Raw genomic sequence first — 22,923 nt, forward strand, 5'->3', positions numbered from 1 at the left:
GTCTCTAGAAGCTTATTTCTGCTGTGGTCACTGCTCTTTCTGGTTGATCCTCTCTCTGGGAACTGCTGTCTCTGGTTCAGTCTCTCTCTGTAGTCTCTCTGGTTGAGTCTCTCTGGAGCTATATGATGTCTTCTTAGTCAAGTCTCCGCCCACAATCAAGTATGGTTGGCCAATGGGGGATCTGGAGGAAACAAACAGCTCCATGTTAATGAGAACTCAGATTTTACATATAAAGGAAATCTTTTGTCTGTCATAATGTCCACTCTGCATATGTAATGGAGATCATTTAATGAGAGGTGTATGTTTCTCAGGTTTATTTTGTCTGGACAAACATGTAACACTGTGATAAAAACCTTATCTCTGGCATACAACACCTCCTTCTAATAATTAGATTTTCTTCAAAATAATAATATAGAATTAGTTACTACACAAGCATTTCATGCAAATTAATAATACTCTTTGCATTTGTTAGATTTGGGATTGGAATTGCAAAATTGTAAATAATTCAGTAATAATATTCTCTATTGCATGTGTCTCATTTTCTATTTAAAAACTTAGAATTACAACCTAGAAAATAATTTACCAGTGGTTTTTGTGCACTCAACTTATATTGACGCCACAGCATGCGCTTTTCTTATGTGTGTGTCTAATATGGCAGCCAGCCATAGACAGTTGATTAAGGTGACATTTTGTATTCTTAGAGGAACTTGACTCAAATGTGAAAACTTTCATGGTTTCCACTTCTTTGTTAGTAACTTCTCTCCTGGATTCAAATTGAACCTCTGAAGACGTTCATTTAACCCAAACAAAGTGGAACTTTATCTAACTTTATATTATAGACACACAGCAGGCTATGCAATAGTCTAATGAGATCAAATCTAAACTAACTTGGAGGATAAAATACAGTTTGTATGAGAACATCCCAGTGAGGTAGGAGATAAATGTGTAAACTGCCCTGTTATCAGGCTATCATCTGGTAAATAGGACAATTAACCCCTTTGTTTTACAACCATTCAGTCTCATGACCCTCGACTTGCGAATGTAAATACAGAGAATGTGTGTCCGTACTCTACAATGGATTAAGATCAGTGTGCATTGCACTGGTCATCAGCAACATTATTCAGGATGTTTGTTTAGGACAAGTAATTATGGAAATAGCTTCTGACTATTTTGGTATCCAATTGAGCAAATCTTTTTCTATGATACTTGAAGTGTAAAGGTGAACTCCTTCACATCTTCAAGGCCATAAGCCAACCCATAAACCAGCCCATAAGCCCGTAATCCTAAATGGTGTGTTATTTGGAATAAAAACAACCTGTTTTGGTCTTCCAGTGTCAGGATCCTATCCACTATTGTAACGTAAAAACGTACCAAGCGATAAAGCACAGTATTAAACTTAAGAAACAAGTTTGTTGAGATTGGTTTTGAATTATTATTACAATCCTGAATATGAGCACAATGGACAATGCTGAGAATAACATACTTCTGTAAACATGTCTACATGTCAAAAATGCAGTGAAATACAGTTAGTCAGTAACGTCTGTCCTATGTTCACAAGTAGTTTGGAAACATACTATTTAGGTGAACTGTCACAAAACAAATCAACCAAGACAGAGAAGGTATTTCGGACAACTTTATTTGTAAATCACTTTTCAAATCTGTTTGACAAAAGGCTTTACACTTACCAACAAAGCTAACAGACTAAAACCAAGTGATAATGAAGTCCTCTTGTGTGGATCCTGCTGTGTTTCTTCAAATCACTCTTGTTAGAGAAGGCTTTATCACAGCATTCACAGAAGTGGGGCTTTTCCCCAGTGTGGATCCTGCAGTGAATGTTGAGAGTACCAGACAACTTTATTGGTTTATCACTTTTCATGTACTTTGTATGTAGAAAGAACAGCAGAAAGTTCATAGAACAACAGGACTTCAATAAAGTCTGAGTAAATATAGACATATTCAACATAATCAGTTAGTATTGTTTGAAATATATTCAGTATGGTCTGAAAAACCCTAGCAAATGATCACTTGGTGAGAGACACAGTAACCCTCTACATCAGAACCACCAAGTCATATTTGACTGTAGATCTGGTGTTACTGCATGTGCTGTTCCGGTAGGTCAGTAGTTCTTCCAGCTGTGGGTCATACAGAAGTTCTCTCAGGTGGTGACTGCTGGGACAGCTTGGCCCTAGACATCACTGCTTTGGGGTTTTCTATTGTGGATACGCAGATGACTCTTCAGATTGCCATTTGTTTTACCTGAGTAGTCACAGTGTCGGCAGTTGTAGGGATTCTCTCCTGCTAAATGACTAAATGTGGTCACAGCTGTAGGGCTTTTCTCCTATGTGGATCCTGCTGTGTTTCTTCAACCCACCTGAGGTAGAGAAGACTTCATCACAGTATTCACAGTTGTGGGGCTACTCTCCTGTGTGGATCCTGCGGTGAATGTTAAGATTACCAGCCAAGCTAAAGGTTTTACCACAGAAGTCACAGCTGAAGGTCTTCTATCCAGTGTGGGTTCTGCTGTGTTTCTTCAAAGCACTTGAGGTAGAGAAGGCTTTATCACAGCATTCACAGTTGTAGGGCTTCTCTCCAGTGTGGATCATGCAGTGAATGTTGAGAGTACCAGCCCGGCTAAAGGTTTTACCACAGAGGTCACAGCTGTAGGGCTTCTCTTCATTGTGGATCCTGCGGTGATTGTTGAGAGTACCAGCCATGCTAAAGGTTTTATCACAGAGGTCACAGCTGTAGGGCTTCTCTCCCGTGTGGATCCTGCAGTGATTGTTTAGAGTATCAACCCGGCTAAAGGTTTTGCCACAGAGTTCACAGCTGTAGGGCTTTTCCCCAGTGTGGATCCTGCAGTGAATGTTGAGATTTCCAGCACGGCTAAAGGTTTTACCACAGAAGTCGCAGTTGTAGGGCTTCTCTCCAGTGTGGATCCTGCGGTGAACAGTGAAATGGCAAGCCTGGCTAAAGCTTTTACCACAGAGGTCACAGCTGTAGGGTTTCTCATCAGTGTGGATCCTGCGGTGACCTCTTAAGTTGCCAGCCTGGCTAAAGGTTTTACCACAGAGGTCACAGCTGTAGGGCTTCTCTCCAGTGTGGATCATCATGTGGGTCTTGAGGCTACTGGATGAGGAAAGGCTCTTCCCACAGGTGTCACAGTGATGTGTCTCCATAACTCTGGTCTCTCTTTGTTCTCTGTCTAGTCTCTCTGGATCCTGTCTTGGATCTAGTCTCTAGAAGCTTATTTCTGCTGTGGTCACTGCTCTTTCTGGTTGATCCTCTCTCTGGGAACTGCTGTCTCTGGTTCAGTCTCTCTCTGTAGTCTCTCTGGTTGAGTCTCTCTGGAGCTATATGATGTCTTCTTAGTCAAGTCTCCGCCCACAATCAAGTATGGTTGGCCAATGGGGGATCTGGAGGAAACAAACAGCTCCATGTTAATGAGAACTCAGATTTTACATATAAAGGAAATCTTTTGTCTGTCATAATGTCCACTCTGCATATGTAATGGAGATCATTTAATGAGAGGTGTATGTTTCTCAGGTTTATTTTGTCTGGACAAACATGTAACACTGTGATAAAAACCTTATCTCTGGCATACAACACCTCCTTCTAATAATTAGATTTTCTTCAAAATAATAATATAGAATTAGTTACTACACAAGCATTTCATGCAAATTAATAATACTCTTTGCATTTGTTAGATTTGGGATTGGAATTGCAAAATTGTAAATAATTCAGTAATAATATTCTCTATTGCATGTGTCTCATTTTCTATTTAAAAACTTAGAATTACAACCTAGAAAATAATTTACCAGTGGTTTTTGTGCACTCAACTTATATTGACGCCACAGCATGCGCTTTTCTTATGTGTGTGTCTAATATGGCAGCCAGCCATAGACAGTTGATTAAGGTGACATTTTGTATTCTTAGAGGAACTTGACTCAAATGTGAAAACTTTCATGGTTTCCACTTCTTTGTTAGTAACTTCTCTCCTGGATTCAAATTGAACCTCTGAAGACGTTCATTTAACCCAAACAAAGTGGAACTTTATCTAACTTTATATTATAGACACACAGCAGGCTATGCAATAGTCTAATGAGATCAAATCTAAACTAACTTGGAGGATAAAATACAGTTTGTATGAGAACATCCCAGTGAGGTAGGAGATAAATGTGTAAACTGCCCTGTTATCAGGCTATCATCTGGTAAATAGGACAATTAACCCCTTTGTTTTACAACCATTCAGTCTCATGACCCTCGACTTGCGAATGTAAATACAGAGAATGTGTGTCCGTACTCTACAATGGATTAAGATCAGTGTGCATTGCACTGGTCATCAGCAACATTATTCAGGATGTTTGTTTAGGACAAGTAATTATGGAAATAGCTTCTGACTATTTTGGTATCCAATTGAGCAAATCTTTTTCTATGATACTTGAAGTGTAAAGGTGAACTCCTTCACATCTTCAAGGCCATAAGCCAACCCATAAACCAGCCCATAAGCCCGTAATCCTAAATGGTGTGTTATTTGGAATAAAAACAACCTGTTTTGGTCTTCCAGTGTCAGGATCCTATCCACTATTGTAACGTAAAAACGTACCAAGCGATAAAGCACAGTATTAAACTTAAGAAACAAGTTTGTTGAGATTGGTTTTGAATTATTATTACAATCCTGAATATGAGCACAATGGACAATGCTGAGAATAACATACTTCTGTAAACATGTCTACATGTCAAAAATGCAGTGAAATACAGTTAGTCAGTAACGTCTGTCCTATGTTCACAAGTAGTTTGGAAACATACTATTTAGGTGAACTGTCACAAAACAAATCAACCAAGACAGAGAAGGTATTTCGGACAACTTTATTTGTAAATCACTTTTCAAATCAGTTTGACAAAAGGCTTTACACTTACCAACAAAGCTAACAGACTAAAACCAAGTGATAATGAAGTCCTCTTGTGTGGATCCTGCTGTGTTTCTTCAAATCACTCTTGTTAGAGAAGGCTTTATCACAGCATTCACAGAAGTGGGGCTTTTCCCCAGTGTGGATCCTGCAGTGAATGTTGAGAGTATCAGCCCGGTTAAAGGTTTTCCCACAGAAGTTACATCTGTAGGGCCTCTCTCCTGTGTGGATCCTGCTGTGTTTCTTCAAATCACCCTTGTTAGAGAAGGCTTTATCACAGCATTCACAGGTGTGAGGCTTTTCCCCAGTGTGGATCCTGCAGTGAATGTTGAGATTTCCAGCACGGCTAAAGGTTTTACCACAGAAGTCGCAGTTGTAGGGCTTCTCTCCAGTGTGGATCCTGCGGTGAAAAGTGAAATGGCAAGCCTGGCTAAAGCTTTTACCACAGAGGTCACAGCTGTAGGGTTTCTCATCAGTGTGGATCCTGCGGTGACCTCTTAAGTTGCCAGCCTGGCTAAAGGTTTTACCACAGAGGTCACAGCTGTAGGGCTTCTCTCCAGTGTGGATCATCATGTGGGTCTTGAGGCTACTGGATGAGGAAAGGCTCTTCCCACAGGTGTCACAGTGATGTGTCTCCATAACTCTGGTCTCTCTTTGTTCTCTGTCTAGTCTCTCTGGATCCTGTCTTGGATCTAGTCTCTAGAAGCTTATTTCTGCTGTGGTCACTGCTCTTTCTGGTTGATCCTCTCTCTGGGAACTGCTGTCTCTGGTTCAGTCTCTCTCTGTAGTCTCTCTGGTTGAGTCTCTCTGGAGCTATATGATGTCTTCTTAGTCAAGTCTCCGCCCACAATCAAGTATGGTTGGCCAATGGGGGATCTGGAGGAAACAAACAGCTCCATGTTAATGAGAACTCAGATTTTACATATAAAGGAAATCTTTTGTCTGTCATAATGTCCACTCTGCATATGTAATGGAGATCATTTAATGAGAGGTGTATGTTTCTCAGGTTTATTTTGTCTGGACAAACATGTAACACTGTGATAAAAACCTTATCTCTGGCATACAACACCTCCTTCTAATAATTAGATTTTCTTCAAAATAATAATATAGAATTAGTTACTACACAAGCATTTCATGCAAATTAATAATACTCTTTGCATTTGTTAGATTTGGGATTGGAATTGCAAAATTGTAAATAATTCAGTAATAATATTCTCTATTGCATGTGTCTCATTTTCTATTTAAAAACTTAGAATTACAACCTAGAAAATAATTTACCAGTGGTTTTTGTGCACTCAACTTATATTGACGCCACAGCATGCGCTTTTCTTATGTGTGTGTCTAATATGGCAGCCAGCCATAGACAGTTGATTAAGGTGACATTTTGTATTCTTAGAGGAACTTGACTCAAATGTGAAAACTTTCATGGTTTCCACTTCTTTGTTAGTAACTTCTCTCCTGGATTCAAATTGAACCTCTGAAGACGTTCATTTAACCCAAACAAAGTGGAACTTTATCTAACTTTATATTATAGACACACAGCAGGCTATGCAATAGTCTAATGAGATCAAATCTAAACTAACTTGGAGGATAAAATACAGTTTGTATGAGAACATCCCAGTGAGGTAGGAGATAAATGTGTAAACTGCCCTGTTATCAGGCTATCATCTGGTAAATAGGACAATTAACCCCTTTGTTTTACAACCATTCAGTCTCATGACCCTCGACTTGCGAATGTAAATACAGAGAATGTGTGTCCGTACTCTACAATGGATTAAGATCAGTGTGCATTGCACTGGTCATCAGCAACATTATTCAGGATGTTTGTTTAGGACAAGTAATTATGGAAATAGCTTCTGACTATTTTGGTATCCAATTGAGCAAATCTTTTTCTATGATACTTGAAGTGTAAAGGTGAACTCCTTCACATCTTCAAGGCCATAAGCCAACCCATAAACCAGCCCATAAGCCCGTAATCCTAAATGGTGTGTTATTTGGAATAAAAACAACCTGTTTTGGTCTTCCAGTGTCAGGATCCTATCCACTATTGTAACGTAAAAACGTACCAAGCGATAAAGCACAGTATTAAACTTAAGAAACAAGTTTGTTGAGATTGGTTTTGAATTATTATTACAATCCTGAATATGAGCACAATGGACAATGCTGAGAATAACATACTTCTGTAAACATGTCTACATGTCAAAAATGCAGTGAAATACAGTTAGTCAGTAACGTCTGTCCTATGTTCACAAGTAGTTTGGAAACATACTATTTAGGTGAACTGTCACAAAACAAATCAACCAAGACAGAGAAGGTATTTCGGACAACTTTATTTGTAAATCACTTTTCAAATCTGTTTGACAAAAGGCTTTACACTTACCAACAAAGCTAACAGACTAAAACCAAGTGATAATGAAGTCCTCTTGTGTGGATCCTGCTGTGTTTCTTCAAATCACTCTTGTTAGAGAAGGCTTTATCACAGCATTCACAGAAGTGGGGCTTTTCCCCAGTGTGGATCCTGCAGGGAATGTTGAGAGTACCAGACAACTTTATTGGTTTATCACTTTTCATGTACTTTGTATGTAGAAAGAACAGCAGAAAGTTCATAGAACAACAGGACTTCAATAAAGTCTGAGTAAATATAGACATATTCAACATAATCAGTTAGTATTGTTTGAAATATATTCAGTATGGTCTGAAAAACCCTAGCAAATGATCACTTGGTGAGAGACACAGTAACCCTCTACATCAGAACCACCAAGTCATATTTGACTGTAGATCTGGTGTTACTGCATGTGCTGTTCCGGTAGGTCAGTAGTTCTTCCAGCTGTGGGTCATACAGAAGTTCTCTCAGGTGGTGACTGCTGGGACAGCTTGGCCCTAGACATCACTGCTTTGGGGTTTTCTATTGTGGATACGCAGATGACTCTTCAGATTGCCATTTGTTTTACCTGAGTAGTCACAGTGTCGGCAGTTGTAGGGATTCTCTCCTGCTAAATGACTAAATGTGGTCACAGCTGTAGGGCTTTTCTCCTATGTGGATCCTGCTGTGTTTCTTCAACCCACCTGAGGTAGAGAAGACTTCATCACACTATTCACAGTTGTGGGGCTACTCTCCTGTGTGGATCCTGCGGTGAATGTTAAGATTACCAGCCAAGCTAAAGGTTTTACCACAGAAGTCACAGCTGAAGGTCTTCTATCCAGTGTGGGTTCTGCTGTGTTTCTTCAAAGCACTTGAGGTAGAGAAGGCTTTATCACAGCATTCACAGTTGTAGGGCTTCTCTCCAGTGTGGATCATGCAGTGAATGTTGAGAGTACCAGCCCGGCTAAAGGTTTTACCACAGAGGTCACAGCTGTAGGGCTTCTCTTCATTGTGGATCCTGCGGTGATTGTTGAGAGTACCAGCCATGCTAAAGGTTTTATCACAGAGGTCACAGCTGTAGGGCTTCTCTCCCGTGTGGATCCTGCAGTGATTGTTGAGATTTCCAGCACGGCTAAAGGTTTTACCACAGAAGTCGCAGTTGTAGGGCTTCTCTCCAGTGTGGATCCTGCGGTGAACAGTGAAATGGCAAGCCTGGCTAAAGCTTTTACCACAGAGGTCACAGCTGTAGGGTTTCTCATCAGTGTGGATCCTGCGGTGACCTCTTAAGTTGCCAGCCTGGCTAAAGGTTTTACCACAGAGGTCACAGCTGTAGGGCTTCTCTCCAGTGTGGATCATCATGTGGGTCTTGAGGCTACTGGATGAGGAAAGGCTCTTCCCACAGGTGTCACAGTGATGTGTCTCCATAACTCTGGTCTCTCTTTGTTCTCTGTCTAGTCTCTCTGGATCCTGTCTTGGATCTAGTCTCTAGAAGCTTATTTCTGCTGTGGTCACTGCTCTTTCTGGTTGATCCTCTCTCTGGGAACTGCTGTCTCTGGTTCAGTCTCTCTCTGTAGTCTCTCTGGTTGAGTCTCTCTGGAGCTATATGATGTCTTCTTAGTCAAGTCTCCGCCCACAATCAAGTATGGTTGGCCAATGGGGGATCTGGAGAAAACAGCTCCATGTTAATGAGAACTCAGATTTTACATCTAAAGGAAATATTTTGTCTATCATAATGCCCACTTTGCATATGTAATGGTGATCATTTAATGAAAGGTGTATGTTTCTCAGGTTTATTTTGTCTGGAGAAACATGTAACACTGTGATAAAAACCTTATCTCTGGCATACACCTCCTTCTAATAATTAGATTTTCTTCAAAATAATAATATAGAATTAGTTACTACACAAGCATTTCATGCAAATTAATAATACTCTTTGCATTTATTAGATTTGGGATTAGAATTGCAAAATTTTAAATAATTCAGTAATAATATTCTCTATTGCATGTGTCTCATTTTCTATTTAAAAACGTAGAATTACAACCTAGAAAATAATTTACCAGTGGTTTTTGTGCACTCAACTTATATTGAAGCCACAGCATGCGCTTTTCTTATGTGTGTATCTAATATGGCAGCCAGCCATAGACAGTTGAATAAGGTGACATTTTGTATTCTTAGAGGAACTTGAGTCAAATATGAAAACTTTCATGGTTTCCACTTCTTTGTTAGTAACTTCTCTCCTGGATTCAAATTGAACATCTGAAGACGTTCATTTAACCCAAACAAAGTGGAACTTTATCTAACTTTATATTATAGACACACGGCAAGTTATGCAATAGTCTAATGAGATCAAATCTAAACTAACTTGGAGGATAAAATACAGTTTGTATGAGAACATCCCAGTGAGGTAGGAGATAAATGTGTAAACTGCCCTGTTATCAGGCTATCATCTGGTAAATAGGACAATTAACCCCTTTGTTTTACAACCATTCAGTCTCATGACCCTCGACTTGCGAATGTAAATACAGAGAATGTGTGTCCGTACTCTACAATGGATTAAGATCAGTGTGCATTGCACTGGTCATCAGCAACATTATTCAGGATGTTTGTTTAGGACAAGTAATTATGGAAATAGCTTCTGACTATTTTGGTATCCAATTGAGCAAATCTTTTTCTATGATACTTGAAGTGTAAAGGTGAACTCCTTCACATCTTCAAGGCCATAAGCCAACCCATAAACCAGCCCATAAGCCCGTAATCCTAAATGGTGTGTTATTTGGAATAAAAACAACCTGTTTTGGTCTTCCAGTGTCAGGATCCTATCCACTATTGTAACGTAAAAACGTACCAAGCGATAAAGCACAGTATTAAACTTAAGAAACAAGTTTGTTGAGATTGGTTTTGAATTATTATTACAATCCTGAATATGAGCACAATGGACAATGCTGAGAATAACATACTTCTGTAAACAGGTCTACATGTCAAAAATGCAGTGAAATACAGTTAGTCAGTAACGTCTGTCCTATGTTCACAAGTAGTTTGGAAACATACTATTTAGGTGAACTGTCACAAAACAAATCAACCAAGACAGAGAAGGTATTTCGGACAACTTTATTTGTAAATCACTTTTCAAATCAGTTTGACAAAAGGCTTTACACTTACCAACAAAGCTAACAGACTAAAACCAAGTGATAATGAAGTCCTCTTGTGTGGATCCTGCTGTGTTTCTTCAAATCACTCTTGTTAGAGAAGGCTTTATCACAGCATTCACAGAAGTGGGGCTTTTCCCCAGTGTGGATCCTGCAGTGAATGTTGAGAGTATCAGCCCGGTTAAAGGTTTTCCCACAGAAGTTACATCTGTAGGGCCTCTCTCCTGTGTGGATCCTGCTGTGTTTCTTCAAATCACCCTTGTTAGAGAAGGCTTTATCACAGCATTCACAGGTGTGAGGCTTTTCCCCAGTGTGGATCCTGCAGTGAATGTTGAGATTTCCAGCACGGCTAAAGGTTTTACCACAGAAGTCGCAGTTGTAGGGCTTCTCTCCAGTGTGGATCCTGCGGTGAACAGTGAAATGGCAAGCCTGGCTAAAGCTTTTACCACAGAGGTCACAGCTGTAGGGTTTCTCATCAGTGTGGATCCTGCGGTGACCTCTTAAGTTGCCAGCCTGGCTAAAGGTTTTACCACAGAGGTCACAGCTGTAGGGCTTCTCTCCAGTGTGGATCATCATGTGGGTCTTGAGGCTACTGGATGAGGAAAGGCTCTTCCCACAGGTGTCACAGTGATGTGTCTCCATAACTCTGGTCTCTCTTTGTTCTCTGTCTAGTCTCTCTGGATCCTGTCTTGGATCTAGTCTCTAGAAGCTTATTTCTGCTGTGGTCACTGCTCTTTCTGGTTGATCCTCTCTCTGGGAACTGCTGTCTCTGGTTCAGTCTCTCTCTGTAGTCTCTCTGGTTGAGTCTCTCTGGAGCTATATGATGTCTTCTTAGTCAAGTCTCCGCCCACAATCAAGTATGGTTGGCCAATGGGGGATCTGGAGGAAACAAACAGCTCCATGTTAATGAGAACTCAGATTTTACATATAAAGGAAATCTTTTGTCTGTCATAATGTCCACTCTGCATATGTAATGGAGATCATTTAATGAGAGGTGTATGTTTCTCAGGTTTATTTTGTCTGGACAAACATGTAACACTGTGATAAAAACCTTATCTCTGGCATACAACACCTCCTTCTAATAATTAGATTTTCTTCAAAATAATAATATAGAATTAGTTACTACACAAGCATTTCATGCAAATTAATAATACTCTTTGCATTTGTTAGATTTGGGATTGGAATTGCAAAATTGTAAATAATTCAGTAATAATATTCTCTATTGCATGTGTCTCATTTTCTATTTAAAAACTTAGAATTACAACCTAGAAAATAATTTACCAGTGGTTTTTGTGCACTCAACTTATATTGACGCCACAGCATGCGCTTTTCTTATGTGTGTGTCTAATATGGCAGCCAGCCATAGACAGTTGATTAAGGTGACATTTTGTATTCTTAGAGGAACTTGACTCAAATGTGAAAACTTTCATGGTTTCCACTTCTTTGTTAGTAACTTCTCTCCTGGATTCAAATTGAACCTCTGAAGACGTTCATTTAACCCAAACAAAGTGGAACTTTATCTAACTTTATATTATAGACACACAGCAGGCTATGCAATAGTCTAATGAGATCAAATCTAAACTAACTTGGAGGATAAAATACAGTTTGTATGAGAACATCCCAGTGAGGTAGGAGATAAATGTGTAAACTGCCCTGTTATCAGGCTATCATCTGGTAAATAGGACAATTAACCCCTTTGTTTTACAACCATTCAGTCTCATGACCCTCGACTTGCGAATGTAAATACAGAGAATGTGTGTCCGTACTCTACAATGGATTAAGATCAGTGTGCATTGCACTGGTCATCAGCAACATTATTCAGGATGTTTGTTTAGGACAAGTAATTATGGAAATAGCTTCTGACTATTTTGGTATCCAATTGAGCAAATCTTTTTCTATGATACTTGAAGTGTAAAGGTGAACTCCTTCACATCTTCAAGGCCATAAGCCAACCCATAAACCAGCCCATAAGCCCGTAATCCTAAATGGTGTGTTATTTGGAATAAAAACAACCTGTTTTGGTCTTCCAGTGTCAGGATCCTATCCACTATTGTAACGTAAAAACGTACCAAGCGATAAAGCACAGTATTAAACTTAAGAAACAAGTTTGTTGAGATTGGTTTTGAATTATTATTACAATCCTGAATATGAGCACAATGGACAATGCTGAGAATAACATACTTCTGTAAACATGTCTACATGTCAAAAATGCAGTGAAATACAGTTAGTCAGTAACGTCTGTCCTATGTTCACAAGTAGTTTGGAAACATACTATTTAGGTGAACTGTCACAAAACAAATCAACCAAGACAGAGAAGGTATTTCGGACAACTTTATTTGTAAATCACTTTTCAAATCTGTTTGACAAAAGGCTTTACACTTACCAACAAAGCTAACAGACTAAAACCAAGTGATAATGAAGTCCTCTTGTGTGGATCCTGCTGTGTTTCTTCAAATCACTCTTGTTAGAGAAGGCTTTATCACAGCATTCACAGAAGTGGGGCTTTTCCCCAGTGTGGATCCTGCAGTGAATGTTGAGAGTATCAGCCCGGTTAAAGGTTTTCCCACAGAAGTTACATCTGTAGGGCCTCTCTCCTGTGTGGATCCTGCTGTGTTTCTTCAAATCACCCTTGTTAGAGAAGGCTTTATCACAGCATTCACAGGTGTGAGGCTTTTCCCCAGTGTGGATCCTGCAGTGAATGTTGAGATTTCCAGCACGGCTAAAGGTTTTACCACAGAAGTCGCAGTTGTAGGGCTTCTCTCCAGTGTGGATCCTGCGGTGAACAGTGAAATGGCAAGCCTGGCTAAAGCTTTTACCACAGAGGTCACAGCTGTAGGGTTTCTCATCAGTGTGGATCCTGCGGTGACCTCTTAAGTTGCCAGCCTGGCTAAAGGTTTTACCACAGAGGTCACAGCTGTAGGGCTTCTCTCCAGTGTGGATCATCATGTGGGTCTTGAGGCTACTGGATGAGGAAAGGCTCTTCCCACAGGTGTCACAGTGATGTGTCTCCATAACTCTGGTCTCTCTTTGTTCTCTGTCTAGTCTCTCTGGATCCTGTCTTGGATCTAGTCTCTAGAAGCTTATTTCTGCTGTGGTCACTGCTCTTTCTGGTTGATCCTCTCTCTGGGAACTGCTGTCTCTGGTTCAGTCTCTCTCTGTAGTCTCTCTGGTTGAGTCTCTCTGGAGCTATATGATGTCTTCTTAGTCAAGTCTCCGCCCACAATCAAGTATGGTTGGCCAATGGGGGATCTGGAGGAAACAAACAGCTCCATGTTAATGAGAACTCAGATTTTACATATAAAGGAAATCTTTTGTCTGTCATAATGTCCACTCTGCATATGTAATGGAGATCATTTAATGAGAGGTGTATGTTTCTCAGGTTTATTTTGTCTGGACAAACATGTAACACTGTGATAAAAACCTTATCTCTGGCATACAACACCTCCTTCTAATAATTAGATTTTCTTCAAAATAATAATATAGAATTAGTTACTACACAAGCATTTCATGCAAATTAATAATACTCTTTGCATTTGTTAGATTTGGGATTGGAATTGCAAAATTGTAAATAATTCAGTAATAATATTCTCTATTGCATGTGTCTCATTTTCTATTTAAAAACTTAGAATTACAACCTAGAAAATAATTTACCAGTGGTTTTTGTGCACTCAACTTATATTGACGCCACAGCATGCGCTTTTCTTATGTGTGTGTCTAATATGGCAGCCAGCCATAGACAGTTGATTAAGGTGACATTTTGTATTCTTAGAGGAACTTGACTCAAATGTGAAAACTTTCATGGTTTCCACTTCTTTGTTAGTAACTTCTCTCCTGGATTCAAATTGAACCTCTGAAGACGTTCATTTAACCCAAACAAAGTGGAACTTTATCTAACTTTATATTATAGACACACAGCAGGCTATGCAATAGTCTAATGAGATCAAATCTAAACTAACTTGGAGGATAAAATACAGTTTGTATGAGAACATCCCAGTGAGGTAGGAGATAAATGTGTAAACTGCCCTGTTATCAGGCTATCATCTGGTAAATAGGACAATTAACCCCTTTGTTTTACAACCATTCAGTCTCATGACCCTCGACTTGCGAATGTAAATACAGAGAATGTGTGTCCGTACTCTACAATGGATTAAGATCAGTGTGCATTGCACTGGTCATCAGCAACATTATTCAGGATGTTTGTTTAGGACAAGTAATTATGGAAATAGCTTCTGACTATTTTGGTATCCAATTGAGCAAATCTTTTTCTATGATACTTGAAGTGTAAAGGTGAACTCCTTCACATCTTCAAGGCCATAAGCCAACCCATAAACCAGCCCATAAGCCCGTAATCCTAAATGGTGTGTTATTTGGAATAAAAACAACCTGTTTTGGTCTTCCAGTGTCAGGATCCTATCCACTATTGTAACGTAAAAACGTACCAAGCGATAAAGCACAGTATTAAACTTAAGAAACAAGTTTGTTGAGATTGGTTTTGAATTATTATTACAATCCTGAATATGAGCACAATGGACAATGCTGAGAATAACATACTTCTGTAAACATGTCTACATGTCAAAAATGCAGTGAAATACAGTTAGTCAGTAACGTCTGTCCTATGTTCACAAGTAGTTTGGAAACATACTATTTAGGTGAACTGTCACAAAACAAATCAACCAAGACAGAGAAGGTATTTCGGACAACTTTATTTGTAAATCACTTTTCAAATCTGTTTGACAAAAGGCTTTACACTTACCAACAAAGCTAACAGACTAAAACCAAGTGATAATGAAGTCCTCTTGTGTGGATCCTGCTGTGTTTCTTCAAATCACTCTTGTTAGAGAAGGCTTTATCACAGCATTCACAGAAGTGGGGCTTTTCCCCAGTGTGGATCCTGCAGTGAATGTTGAGAGTACCAGACAACTTTATTGGTTTATCACTTTTCATGTACTTTGTATGTAGAAAGAACAGCAGAAAGTTCATAGAACAACAGGACTTCAATAAAGTCTGAGTAAATATAGACATATTCAACATAATCAGTTAGTATTGTTTGAAATATATTCAGTATGGTCTGAAAAACCCTAGCAAATGATCACTTGGTGAGAGACACAGTAACCCTCTACATCAGAACCACCAAGTCATATTTGACTGTAGATCTGGTGTTACTGCATGTGCTGTTCCGGTAGGTCAGTAGTTCTTCCAGCTGTGGGTCATACAGAAGTTCTCTCAGGTGGTGACTGCTGGGACAGCTTGGCCCTAGACATCACTGCTTTGGGGTTTTCTATTGTGGATACGCAGATGACTCTTCAGATTGCCATTTGTTTTACCTGAGTAGTCACAGTGTCGGCAGTTGTAGGGATTCTCTCCTGCTAAATGACTAAATGTGGTCACAGCTGTAGGGCTTTTCTCCTATGTGGATCCTGCTGTGTTTCTTCAACCCACCTGAGGTAGAGAAGACTTCATCACAGTATTCACAGTTGTGGGGCTACTCTCCTGTGTGGATCCTGCGGTGAATGTTAAGATTACCAGCCAAGCTAAAGGTTTTACCACAGAAGTCACAGCTGAAGGTCTTCTATCCAGTGTGGGTTCTGCTGTGTTTCTTCAAAGCACTTGAGGTAGAGAAGGCTTTATCACAGCATTCACAGTTGTAGGGCTTCTCTCCAGTGTGGATCATGCAGTGAATGTTGAGAGTACCAGCCCGGCTAAAGGTTTTACCACAGAGGTCACAGCTGTAGGGCTTCTCTTCATTGTGGATCCTGCGGTGATTGTTGAGAGTACCAGCCATGCTAAAGGTTTTATCACAGAGGTCACAGCTGTAGGGCTTCTCTCCCGTGTGGATCCTGCAGTGATTGTTTAGAGTATCAACCCGGCTAAAGGTTTTGCCACAGAGTTCACAGCTGTAGGGCTTTTCCCCAGTGTGGATCCTGCAGTGAATGTTGAGATTTCCAGCACGGCTAAAGGTTTTACCACAGAAGTCGCAGTTGTAGGGCTTCTCTCCAGTGTGGATCCTGCGGTGAACAGTGAAATGGCAAGCCTGGCTAAAGCTTTTACCACAGAGGTCACAGCTGTAGGGTTTCTCATCAGTGTGGATCCTGCGGTGACCTCTTAAGTTGCCAGCCTGGCTAAAGGTTTTACCACAGAGGTCACAGCTGTAGGGCTTCTCTCCAGTGTGGATCATCATGTGGGTCTTGAGGCTACTGGATGAGGAAAGGCTCTTCCCACAGGTGTCACAGTGATGTGTCTCCATAACTCTGGTCTCTCTTTGTTCTCTGTCTAGTCTCTCTGGATCCTGTCTTGGATCTAGTCTCTAGAAGCTTATTTCTGCTGTGGTCACTGCTCTTTCTGGTTGATCCTCTCTCTGGGAACTGCTGTCTCTGGTTCAGTCTCTCTCTGTAGTCTCTCTGGTTGAGTCTCTCTGGAGCTATATGATGTCTTCTTAGTCAAGTCTCCGCCCACAATCAAGTATGGTTGGCCAATGGGGGATCTGGAGGAAACAAACAGCTCCATGTTAATGAGAACTCAGATTTTACATATAAAGGAAATCTTTTGTCTGTCATAATGTCCACTCTGCATATGTAATGGAGATCATTTAATGAGAGGTGTATGTTTCTCAGGTTTATTTTGTCTGGACAAACATGTAACACTGTGATAAAAACCTTATCTCTGGCATACAACACCTCCTTCTAATAATTAGATTTTCTTCAAAATAATAATATAGAATTAGTTACTACACAAGCATTTCATGCAAATTAATAATACTCTTTGCATTTGTTAGATTTGGGATTGGAATTGCAAAATTGTAAATAATTCAGTAATAATATTCTCTATTGCATGTGTCTCATTTTCTATTTAAAAACTTAGAATTACAACCTAGAAAATAATTTACCAGTGGTTTTTGTGCACTCAACTTATATTGACGCCACAGCATGCGCTTTTCTTATGTGTGTGTCTAATATGGCAGCCAGCCATAGACAGTTGATTAAGGTGACATTTTGTATTCTTAGAGGAACTTGACTCAAATGTGAAAACTTTCATGGTTTCCACTTCTTTGTTAGTAACTTCTCTCCTGGATTCAAATTGAACCTCTGAAGACGTTCATTTAACCCAAACAAAGTGGAACTTTATCTAACTTTATATTATAGACACACAGCAGGCTATGCAATAGTCTAATGAGATCAAATCTAAACTAACTTGGAGGATAAAATACAGTTTGTATGAGAACATCCCAGTGAGGTAGGAGATAAATGTGTAAACTGCCCTGTTATCAGGCTATCATCTGGTAAATAGGACAATTAACCCCTTTGTTTTACAACCATTCAGTCTCATGACCCTCGACTTGCGAATGTAAATACAGAGAATGTGTGTCCGTACTCTACAATGGATTAAGATCAGTGTGCATTGCACTGGTCATCAGCAACATTATTCAGGATGTTTGTTTAGGACAAGTAATTATGGAAATAGCTTCTGACTATTTTGGTATCCAATTGAGCAAATCTTTTTCTATGATACTTGAAGTGTAAAGGTGAACTCCTTCACATCTTCAAGGCCATAAGCCAACCCATAAACCAGCCCATAAGCCCGTAATCCTAAATGGTGTGTTATTTGGAATAAAAACAACCTGTTTTGGTCTTCCAGTGTCAGGATCCTATCCACTATTGTAACGTAAAAACGTACCAAGCGATAAAGCACAGTATTAAACTTAAGAAACAAGTTTGTTGAGATTGGTTTTGAATTATTATTACAATCCTGAATATGAGCACAATGGACAATGCTGAGAATAACATACTTCTGTAAACATGTCTACATGTCAAAAATGCAGTGAAATACAGTTAGTCAGTAACGTCTGTCCTATGTTCACAAGTAGTTTGGAAACATACTATTTAGGTGAACTGTCACAAAACAAATCAACCAAGACAGAGAAGGTATTTCGGACAACTTTATTTGTAAATCACTTTTCAAATCAGTTTGACAAAAGGCTTTACACTTACCAACAAAGCTAACAGACTAAAACCAAGTGATAATGAAGTCCTCTTGTGTGGATCCTGCTGTGTTTCTTCAAATCACTCTTGTTAGAGAAGGCTTTATCACAGCATTCACAGAAGTGGGGCTTTTCCCCAGTGTGGATCCTGCAGTGAATGTTGAGAGTATCAGCCCGGTTAAAGGTTTTCCCACAGAAGTTACATCTGTAGGGCCTCTCTCCTGTGTGGATCCTGCTGTGTTTCTTCAAATCACCCTTGTTAGAGAAGGCTTTATCACAGCATTCACAGGTGTGAGGCTTTTCCCCAGTGTGGATCCTGCAGTGAATGTTGAGATTTCCAGCACGGCTAAAGGTTTTACCACAGAAGTCGCAGTTGTAGGGCTTCTCTCCAGTGTGGATCCTGCGGTGAAAAGTGAAATGGCAAGCCTGGCTAAAGCTTTTACCACAGAGGTCACAGCTGTAGGGTTTCTCATCAGTGTGGATCCTGCGGTGACCTCTTAAGTTGCCAGCCTGGCTAAAGGTTTTACCACAGAGGTCACAGCTGTAGGGCTTCTCTCCAGTGTGGATCATCATGTGGGTCTTGAGGCTACTGGATGAGGAAAGGCTCTTCCCACAGGTGTCACAGTGATGTGTCTCCATAACTCTGGTCTCTCTTTGTTCTCTGTCTAGTCTCTCTGGATCCTGTCTTGGATCTAGTCTCTAGAAGCTTATTTCTGCTGTGGTCACTGCTCTTTCTGGTTGATCCTCTCTCTGGGAACTGCTGTCTCTGGTTCAGTCTCTCTCTGTAGTCTCTCTGGTTGAGTCTCTCTGGAGCTATATGATGTCTTCTTAGTCAAGTCTCCGCCCACAATCAAGTATGGTTGGCCAATGGGGGATCTGGAGGAAACAAACAGCTCCATGTTAATGAGAACTCAGATTTTACATATAAAGGAAATCTTTTGTCTGTCATAATGTCCACTCTGCATATGTAATGGAGATCATTTAATGAGAGGTGTATGTTTCTCAGGTTTATTTTGTCTGGACAAACATGTAACACTGTGATAAAAACCTTATCTCTGGCATACAACACCTCCTTCTAATAATTAGATTTTCTTCAAAATAATAATATAGAATTAGTTACTACACAAGCATTTCATGCAAATTAATAATACTCTTTGCATTTGTTAGATTTGGGATTGGAATTGCAAAATTGTAAATAATTCAGTAATAATATTCTCTATTGCATGTGTCTCATTTTCTATTTAAAAACTTAGAATTACAACCTAGAAAATAATTTACCAGTGGTTTTTGTGCACTCAACTTATATTGACGCCACAGCATGCGCTTTTCTTATGTGTGTGTCTAATATGGCAGCCAGCCATAGACAGTTGATTAAGGTGACATTTTGTATTCTTAGAGGAACTTGACTCAAATGTGAAAACTTTCATGGTTTCCACTTCTTTGTTAGTAACTTCTCTCCTGGATTCAAATTGAACCTCTGAAGACGTTCATTTAACCCAAACAAAGTGGAACTTTATCTAACTTTATATTATAGACACACAGCAGGCTATGCAATAGTCTAATGAGATCAAATCTAAACTAACTTGGAGGATAAAATACAGTTTGTATGAGAACATCCCAGTGAGGTAGGAGATAAATGTGTAAACTGCCCTGTTATCAGGCTATCATCTGGTAAATAGGACAATTAACCCCTTTGTTTTACAACCATTCAGTCTCATGACCCTCGACTTGCGAATGTAAATACAGAGAATGTGTGTCCGTACTCTACAATGGATTAAGATCAGTGTGCATTGCACTGGTCATCAGCAACATTATTCAGGATGTTTGTTTAGGACAAGTAATTATGGAAATAGCTTCTGACTATTTTGGTATCCAATTGAGCAAATCTTTTTCTATGATACTTGAAGTGTAAAGGTGAACTCCTTCACATCTTCAAGGCCATAAGCCAACCCATAAACCAGCCCATAAGCCCGTAATCCTAAATGGTGTGTTATTTGGAATAAAAACAACCTGTTTTGGTCTTCCAGTGTCAGGATCCTATCCACTATTGTAACGTAAAAACGTACCAAGCGATAAAGCACAGTATTAAACTTAAGAAACAAGTTTGTTGAGATTGGTTTTGAATTATTATTACAATCCTGAATATGAGCACAATGGACAATGCTGAGAATAACATACTTCTGTAAACATGTCTACATGTCAAAAATGCAGTGAAATACAGTTAGTCAGTAACGTCTGTCCTATGTTCACAAGTAGTTTGGAAACATACTATTTAGGTGAACTGTCACAAAACAAATCAACCAAGACAGAGAAGGTATTTCGGACAACTTTATTTGTAAATCACTTTTCAAATCAGTTTGACAAAAGGCTTTACACTTACCAACAAAGCTAACAGACTAAAACCAAGTGATAATGAAGTCCTCTTGTGTGGATCCTGCTGTGTTTCTTCAAATCACTCTTGTTAGAGAAGGCTTTATCACAGCATTCACAGAAGTGGGGCTTTTCCCCAGTGTGGATCCTGCAGGGAATGTTGAGAGTACCAGACAACTTTATTGGTTTATCACTTTTCATGTACTTTGTATGTAGAAAGAACAGCAGAAAGTTCATAGAACAACAGGACTTCAATAAAGTCTGAGTAAATATAGACATATTCAACATAATCAGTTAGTATTGTTTGAAATATATTCAGTATGGTCTGAAAAACCCTAGCAAATGATCACTTGGTGAGAGACACAGTAACCCTCTACATCAGAACCACCAAGTCATATTTGACTGTAGATCTGGTGTTACTGCATGTGCTGTTCCGGTAGGTCAGTAGTTCTTCCAGCTGTGGGTCATACAGAAGTTCTCTCAGGTGGTGACTGCTGGGACAGCTTGGCCCTAGACATCACTGCTTTGGGGTTTTCTATTGTGGATACGCAGATGACTCTTCAGATTGCCATTTGTTTTACCTGAGTAGTCACAGTGTCGGCAGTTGTAGGGATTCTCTCCTGCTAAATGACTAAATGTGGTCACAGCTGTAGGGCTTTTCTCCTATGTGGATCCTGCTGTGTTTCTTCAACCCACCTGAGGTAGAGAAGACTTCATCACACTATTCACAGTTGTGGGGCTACTCTCCTGTGTGGATCCTGCGGTGAATGTTAAGATTACCAGCCAAGCTAAAGGTTTTACCACAGAAGTCACAGCTGAAGGTCTTCTATCCAGTGTGGGTTCTGCTGTGTTTCTTCAAAGCACTTGAGGTAGAGAAGGCTTTATCACAGCATTCACAGTTGTAGGGCTTCTCTCCAGTGTGGATCATGCAGTGAATGTTGAGAGTACCAGCCCGGCTAAAGGTTTTACCACAGAGGTCACAGCTGTAGGGCTTCTCTTCATTGTGGATCCTGCGGTGATTGTTGAGAGTACCAGCCATGCTAAAGGTTTTATCACAGAGGTCACAGCTGTAGGGCTTCTCTCCCGTGTGGATCCTGCAGTGATTGTTGAGATTTCCAGCACGGCTAAAGGTTTTACCACAGAAGTCGCAGTTGTAGGGCTTCTCTCCAGTGTGGATCCTGCGGTGAACAGTGAAATGGCAAGCCTGGCTAAAGCTTTTACCACAGAGGTCACAGCTGTAGGGTTTCTCATCAGTGTGGATCCTGCGGTGACCTCTTAAGTTGCCAGCCTGGCTAAAGGTTTTACCACAGAGGTCACAGCTGTAGGGCTTCTCTCCAGTGTGGATCATCATGTGGGTCTTGAGGCTACTGGATGAGGAAAGGCTCTTCCCACAGGTGTCACAGTGATGTGTCTCCATAACTCTGGTCTCTCTTTGTTCTCTGTCTAGTCTCTCTGGATCCTGTCTTGGATCTAGTCTCTAGAAGCTTATTTCTGCTGTGGTCACTGCTCTTTCTGGTTGATCCTCTCTCTGGGAACTGCTGTCTCTGGTTCAGTCTCTCTCTGTAGTCTCTCTGGTTGAGTCTCTCTGGAGCTATATGATGTCTTCTTAGTCAAGTCTCCGCCCACAATCAAGTATGGTTGGCCAATGGGGGATCTGGAGAAAACAGCTCCATGTTAATGAGAACTCAGATTTTACATCTAAAGGAAATATTTTGTCTATCATAATGCCCACTTTGCATATGTAATGGTGATCATTTAATGAAAGGTGTATGTTTCTCAGGTTTATTTTGTCTGGAGAAACATGTAACACTGTGATAAAAACCTTATCTCTGGCATACACCTCCTTCTAATAATTAGATTTTCTTCAAAATAATAATATAGAATTAGTTACTACACAAGCATTTCATGCAAATTAATAATACTCTTTGCATTTATTAGATTTGGGATTAGAATTGCAAAATTTTAAATAATTCAGTAATAATATTCTCTATTGCATGTGTCTCATTTTCTATTTAAAAACGTAGAATTACAACCTAGAAAATAATTTACCAGTGGTTTTTGTGCACTCAACTTATATTGAAGCCACAGCATGCGCTTTTCTTATGTGTGTATCTAATATGGCAGCCAGCCATAGACAGTTGAATAAGGTGACATTTTGTATTC

At 39.8% G+C, this 22,923-nt stretch overlaps 1 protein-coding gene and 1 pseudogene across 1 annotated transcript; both read right to left on the reverse strand.

Moving 5' to 3' along the window:
* Positions 1-2,306: 2,306 nt before the first annotated feature.
* Positions 2,307-22,168, reverse strand: LOC136947648 (zinc finger protein 91-like; annotated as a pseudogene).
* On the reverse strand, positions 4,959-5,468 carry LOC136947183 (zinc finger protein 239-like; the record flags this gene model as incomplete). Its single annotated transcript, XM_067241071.1, has 1 exon — positions 4,959-5,468. A coding segment is annotated over one exon (510 nt), but the record flags the coding sequence as incomplete, so codon positions are not given.
* Positions 22,169-22,923: the final 755 nt, after the last annotated feature.

The sequence above is a fragment of the Osmerus mordax genome, chromosome 8 (assembly GCF_038355195.1).
Source record: "Osmerus mordax isolate fOsmMor3 chromosome 8, fOsmMor3.pri, whole genome shotgun sequence".
NCBI classification, from domain to species: domain Eukaryota; kingdom Metazoa; phylum Chordata; class Actinopteri; order Osmeriformes; family Osmeridae; genus Osmerus; species Osmerus mordax.